Below are 6130 nucleotides of genomic sequence, written 5' to 3' on the forward strand. Positions count from 1 at the left end.
TCGCTTGCTGAATGAGAACCATCATCAAACTTCCTCCTTTTGTTGCTGCTTTCATTGCCATACCATTTCTGGTCATGTGAAGCTCTCTCCACGCATGTTCAAGCGTGAACTTCTTTTTGTAGTTGTTGTTGAAGATGGCGTGAGCATTATTGAGAACATCAACCTCATTTTGGCCGCTTGTCATCTCTCTTGTTGCAGCTTCATACGATCCACTAAACTTGGAAACAAGATCATTGATCTTGTGCCAACGATGCTTGTAGTGGGTTGTTTCTCTCTCTTCACCGCGTGCAACCTTCGGACTGGCTGCATAGTATGCTGCGATTCTACTCCAGAATGCACCAGAACGTTGCTCATTGCCTACTAGAGGATCTTTGCTCGTGTTTAACCAGGCAAAGATGAGCACAAGATCATCAGCTGGCGACCACGTCCTTCTTTCTCTACGCTCTGAAGGCTTGTCTACACCAAGGTTGGAAGCTTCAGTACTTTGACTGCCGAAGACAGGAACATGTAATGAATTTGGATCGACACTGTCTTGTACTAAACGAAAGACAGTGTCTTGTTGGCTATTAAGAAGCTCAACAAAGTTTGTCGTGTGCGCATATGGAGTAGAATCCATATCCGGAAACGGAAATGGATAGAAGAATATGAGAAGATAGAGAAGAATGAATGCAGAGAAGAGAGTTAGCTGGATTGTGTTTAATACAAGAGAGAAACTGAATTGCTCGTTCATCACACCCACAACCACATCGACTTGACATCTAGCTACCTCATTAATCACAGTTAGACATTTCTATGTTTACTCATTTCTATCTAACTAATTTCAATTCGTTCCAGTCAAGTTCACAATCAAACAGTACACAAAGAAACATTAAGAAACAAAGAGACATTTCTGAACAATATATTTACCGAGACAAGAAAGATTCAGACACAAGAGGATTCGACCAAAAACACTTCACATTTATCAAACTCATTCAACACACTTCCAATCAATTATATTTATTATCATACCCAACCATAAACTTACACTAAACCATCAGTTCCAATCAATTCATCACATAAGCTAATTCAATTCAGTTCATTACATTTCCTAGCAGATGGAAGAGTAACACTAACCTGTTTTGATATTGTAGTCCGTTGTTCGATGAAGCTTCCTCAGCTCTCTTTCCACAGCTTGTATAGCTAACGCCATTTGATCCCAACATCTCAGCCCACAAAGACAGAAACGAAATATATTAATCGGCTGAAATAAGCCAAATCAAATTTGATTAACTTGCAACAAACATTACGACAATGAAACAATATATATTACACCTAAACCCAACATAATCAACATACAGAAACATTATCAACTCGTTGATCTTGAAACAAAAAAATCACAACTGATCAAAGCACAATCTAAGCCATGCATGATGATTGAAGAACATTAAACAGAAGCTTTACCTGAACGAATCACGGAGAGCAAATGACAGAGAGCCCCGTCGCCGTCGAGGAGAGCCACCGGCTGAGAGCTCCGTTGCCGTCGAGGAGAGCCACCACAAGACAGAATCAAACCTACAAACAAATAAAACATGCGGACAGAACAAGAAGAAGTCTAATCAAAGACATGCATGATTGAAGAGGACAACCACAGATTTACCTTTCGATTCGACTAGAGCCACAGGGAGAGAGCGGTCCCTCGCCGTCGAGGAGACCCACGGAGAGGGAGAGATTCAGCGATCGAGGACAGCCACCGAGAGAGAGAGAGAGGTCCGTCGTCGTATCATCGAGGATCCACCAAGAGAAAGAGAATCATCGATGATCCACGGAGAGAGAGGCTTCCGTTTCGTCGACGAGCCACAGAGAGGGGGAGTCGCGCCGTTTCTTCGAGGAGAGTCGATTCGTCGACGATCCACAGAGAGAGCCTTCCGTTTCGTCGACGAGCCACAGAGAGGGGGAGTCGCGCCGTTTCTTCGAGGAGAACCACCGGGAAGAGAGACAGCGATTCGCCTTCTCGGAGCCGAAGAGAGAGATGTCTCGAGAGAAAGAGAAAGAACATAAGACGAAATGGAGATACACGCCTCTCCTCTCTCCTCTCATTTGATGACACGTGCCAATTAGCAACGTCTCTTGTAAACATTAATTAAGCGATGCCGCTTCTTTTATTTTGGGTTTTCCATTTTCTTTTAAACCCAAAAATCATTAAGAGTCCCACTAACTACGCCCATTAATGATGTTCTTACGTATTACTCAAAATGACTACAGTATAATGTGCATACACTTAATTTTTCTATTGTAGAAAATATAAAAAATGGATCGGAATAATTTTGATTTTAAAGTTTATATGGCATAATCACTTTTCCCCATATACCATCGAAACATTTACCGTTGCCATCAAATATAGTACAAAATCCCCTCTTTACCCAAAGGATCATCAGATGTATCGCCTCCTACCGACCGGCCTACTCCTGCAAACAGTTCCCTAGCAAATCGCTTGGTAAACCTGCGCCTGGCGCAAACTCACTCGTACATGCACTGATTCGATTCTGTTCTCAAAAAATAGAAGTAATTTCGTCCTTCATAGTCCAAAAGGATAGTCAGCTTTCCCATTTCAGAACCAAGAGGGCAAACTGCAAATTTGGACCTCCATTGGTATAATATCTCTATAAAAATTCATTGATTTTTTTGGATATTATACTTTTCGTATAGTATTATAATTCGGGAGTAAATCTGATCTCTTAAGGTGGTCTTTTGGTGTAAAGACCTGTGAACTCCCCCATCTTTGAAGAAAAAGATCACCAATTTAATTTAATTAATAAATAAAAAATCTAAAAAGCCATGTTTTTTTTCCTTTTCTTTTCTTATAAACTAAATACGAAAAGATAGCTAGCTGTATGGCCAACCTTCATCCACCTAAGATTATTATCTGCTGAGTTTGACTTTTCTTGAGCTTTGACAAAAGGGATATTCTCAACCTCCCTGCTCTTTCAGCCATCGTTCCACACGCGCCTCCTTAGATATCTCACGCGCCGCGGTGCCATTCGAATCATGTATCATTTTCCTCCTCTCCTCTCCCTTTTGCATCCATAATTTCTGCTCAATTTTCATTCTTTAATCCTACAATTCGTTCTTTGTTGTTTAATCTTTTGTCTTTGTCTTTTTCTCCATAAGATCTTTGGAGAAAGGTGAAAAAGTTATATGGGAGGGGTAACGTCATCAATCGCTGCTAAATTCGCCTTCTTCCCACCAACACCACCGTCCTACGAGGTGGTAGCCGACGAAAGCTGCGGCGGACGTCTGTACATACCGGAAATCCCACGGCGCGACGACGTCGACATCCTCAAGCTCCGCACACGCTGCGGAAACGAGATCGTGGCTGTTTATGTAAAACACTCCAAAGCTAATGGCACGATTCTGTATTCTCATGGTAACGCCGCCGATGTGGGACAAATGTTTGAGCTTTTCGTCGAGCTTAGCAATCGCCTTCGCGTCAACCTAATGGGGTAAAATCTCTCAAGCTTCTCACATGTTGCAAAGTTTGAGTCTTTCACAAAAGTTTGATTCATTACCATTGTTGTCTGATAAGTCAATCGGATTTTTCTTTCCATCAGGTATGATTACTCTGGTTATGGTCAGTCTACAGGACAGGTACTACTACTCTCTGTTATAGCAAGGCATAAACTTTATGGATTATTTTGTTATTGATGTGTGAACTTTATGGTACTTGAATCAGGCGAGCGAGTCAAACACATATGCTGATATAGAAGCATCGTATAAATGCCTCAAGGAAAAGTACGGCGTGAAAGACGATCAACTTATATTATATGGTCAATCTGTTGGTAGCGGACCTACGGTTGATCTAGCCTCGCGCACACCTAACTTGAGAGGGGTGGTTTTACAGTGTCCTATTCTGTCTGGGATGAGGGTTTTGTATCCGGTGAAATGTACATATTGGTTTGACATTTACAAGGTGATTTACTGGATGTTAATTTTTTTTGTTTTTGTTTCTGGTTACGTTTTATAGCTGTTCGTTCACCTGTGCATTTCCATGTTTTAACAGAATATTGACAAGATCGGCTCAGTAGCATGTCCTGTATTAGTCATCCATGTAAGTGACAACATCATGTCTTTCTTTTACCTTCCTCCTTTTCATTATGAGAGTGATTGAATTAACAGCTCTCTTCAGAAGAAAGGTTGTTATGCATTTATCTAGGAAGTTTCCGAATGCAAGTTCGCTGAAGGATATTGTTGGTCTTTCAGGGAACTGCGGATGAAGTAGTTGATTATTCTCATGGTAGGCGGCTCTGGGAACTCAGCAAAGAGAAATATGAACCTTTGTGGATTAGTGGAGGTGGACACTGCGACCTCGAACTATATCCAGATTTCATTAAACATTTGAAGAAATTTGTTGCATCACTCGCCAACAAACAAGCGGCGAAGGCTGCCATATAACGATATATTACCGTTATGTTTGAAATGGGTTACTTTCGAGGAATTTCTAGACAAGTTGGCTGGCGAAGTCAGTAGAAAAGTGATAAGCATGAAAAATCCCAGAGGAGCGTCGATAGATCATGTAGTATTATAATGTGTTGATGTGGAATTTAGACTGGCATACTGCATTTCATGAATAAATGTATTTACTGCTCATGTGATTTAATAGGTTCTAGGGATATTTCTTTCTTTATTCAATTTTTTTTTTTTTTTGAATTCTAGAAAGCTGGGGTTGAATCCCGTATTCCCCAAACCTCAAACCAGATTATAGAATGTTAGTTTCATCTAGTAGTTACTCAAACCGGAGACCTCTGATACAAATGTCAGGATCTTTTCCGGTTTATGCAATATTCATTGAACATACTTCAGTGTAAACCGAAATATCCTCTGAAACCGTAGAAGATTCTGGAAGAGGAGCTGTGGGAATTTGTAGAACAGGCCTAGGAGGGACTTCAAGAGCATCTATACTTCCTTCCATCATCTCTACCACTCTGTTCATCGATGGGCGATCTGAAGGCGAATATTGAACACACCACAGACCCACCAATGCCATCTTCTTTGCTATCTCCTCTTCTTCATTGCTGATTCCATTCCCGGTAGGCGTTCCACTGTTTCCCTTCTCAAGATCCTTATAGATCCATTCTGGAAAGTACACTGAGCTTGTGCTAGATGCAGTGTCTTCACTTGATGTTTTAGTCCTTGCTCCTATCATCTCAAGGACCAACATTCCATAGCTATACACATCTGACTTGTGTGAGACTCTACCGTACACTCTTGAAAACACTTCAGGTGCAATATATCCTATTGTACCTCTTGTGTCTAGTAATGACAAGATGCTTTCTTTCCTCTCGCAGAGCTTAGCAAGGCCAAAGTCTGAAACTTTGGGACAAAGATTTCCATCTAAGAGTACATTCTGTGGTTTTATGTCGAAATGTACAATCCTTGTTCTGCATCCATGGTGCAAGTACTCTAGACCACGAGCAACGCCTAATGCGATTCCATATAGTTCCATCTGTTAGAAATTGAAGAACATAGTGAAGAACAAGAGAGAGAGATGTTTAATCTAGAAAGTAGAGAGAGATAGAGTAAATAAGGAGAATCTTATTTGCTTGATTAATTTGCTTATGGGAACATCCCATATATATAAGGGTTACAAGTATGGCAAATGGTAGATGAGATATGATAAACTAATAATCCATTGTCTTGAGACTTTAACCCACCATACATGCTTGTCCCTTGTAGTGGCATCTCCTTTGTCTTGAGACCTTAACCCACCATGCATGCTTGTCCCTTGTAGTGGCATCTCCATTGTCTTGAGACCTTAACCAACCATGCATGCTTGTCCCTTGTAGTGGCATCTCCATTGTCTTGAGACCTTAACCAACCATGCATGCTTGTCCCTTGTAGTGGCATCTCCATTGTCTTGAGACCTTAACCAACCATGCATGCTTGTCCCTTGTAGTGGCATCTCCATTGTCTTGAGACCTTAACCAACCATGCATGCTTGTCCCTTGTAGTGGCATCTCCATTGTCTTGAGACCTTAACCAACCATGCATGCTTGTCTCTTGTAGTGGTATCTCCATTGTCTTGAGACCTTAACCAACCATGCATGCTTGTCTCTTGTAGTGGTATCTCCATTGTCTTGAGACCTTAACCAACCAT

At 41.2% G+C, this 6130-nt stretch overlaps 2 protein-coding genes across 5 annotated transcripts in view; one reads left to right on the forward strand and one right to left on the reverse strand.

Annotated features, from left to right (window-relative positions):
• LOC106326797 (alpha/beta hydrolase domain-containing protein 17C-like) overlaps positions 1 to 4679 on the forward strand; it is a 9259-nt gene extending 4580 nt beyond the window's left edge. Inside the window, exons 2-7 of one of the 3 annotated variants that reach the window (XM_013764718.1) lie at positions 2939 to 3026; positions 3148 to 3479; positions 3588 to 3624; positions 3710 to 3946; positions 4037 to 4084; positions 4237 to 4679. In XM_013764718.1, the coding sequence (XP_013620172.1) occupies positions 3175 to 3479; positions 3588 to 3624; positions 3710 to 3946; positions 4037 to 4084; positions 4237 to 4428 (819 nt within the window). In that variant the 5' untranslated portion in view covers positions 2939 to 3026; positions 3148 to 3174 and the 3' untranslated portion in view covers positions 4429 to 4679. Of the gene's footprint in view, positions 1 to 2844; positions 3027 to 3147; positions 3480 to 3587; positions 3625 to 3709; positions 3947 to 4036; positions 4085 to 4236 lie in introns of those variants that run through there. The other 2 variants (XM_013764717.1, XM_013764719.1) reach the window with 2 other exon arrangements.
• The window catches only part of LOC106326795 (probable receptor-like protein kinase At1g67000), a 9159-nt gene continuing 7633 nt past the window's right edge, over positions 4605 to 6130 (reverse strand). For both annotated transcript variants that reach the window (XM_013764713.1, XM_013764712.1), the window contains exon 5: positions 4605 to 5476. In XM_013764713.1, coding sequence (XP_013620167.1) covers positions 4808 to 5476 — 669 coding nt within the window. In that variant the 3' untranslated portion in view covers positions 4605 to 4807. The remainder of the gene's footprint in view (positions 5477 to 6130) is intronic.

The sequence above is a fragment of the Brassica oleracea genome, chromosome C2 (genome assembly GCF_000695525.1).
Source record: "Brassica oleracea var. oleracea cultivar TO1000 chromosome C2, BOL, whole genome shotgun sequence".
In the NCBI taxonomy this organism is placed as follows: Eukaryota; Viridiplantae; Streptophyta; class Magnoliopsida; order Brassicales; family Brassicaceae; genus Brassica; species Brassica oleracea.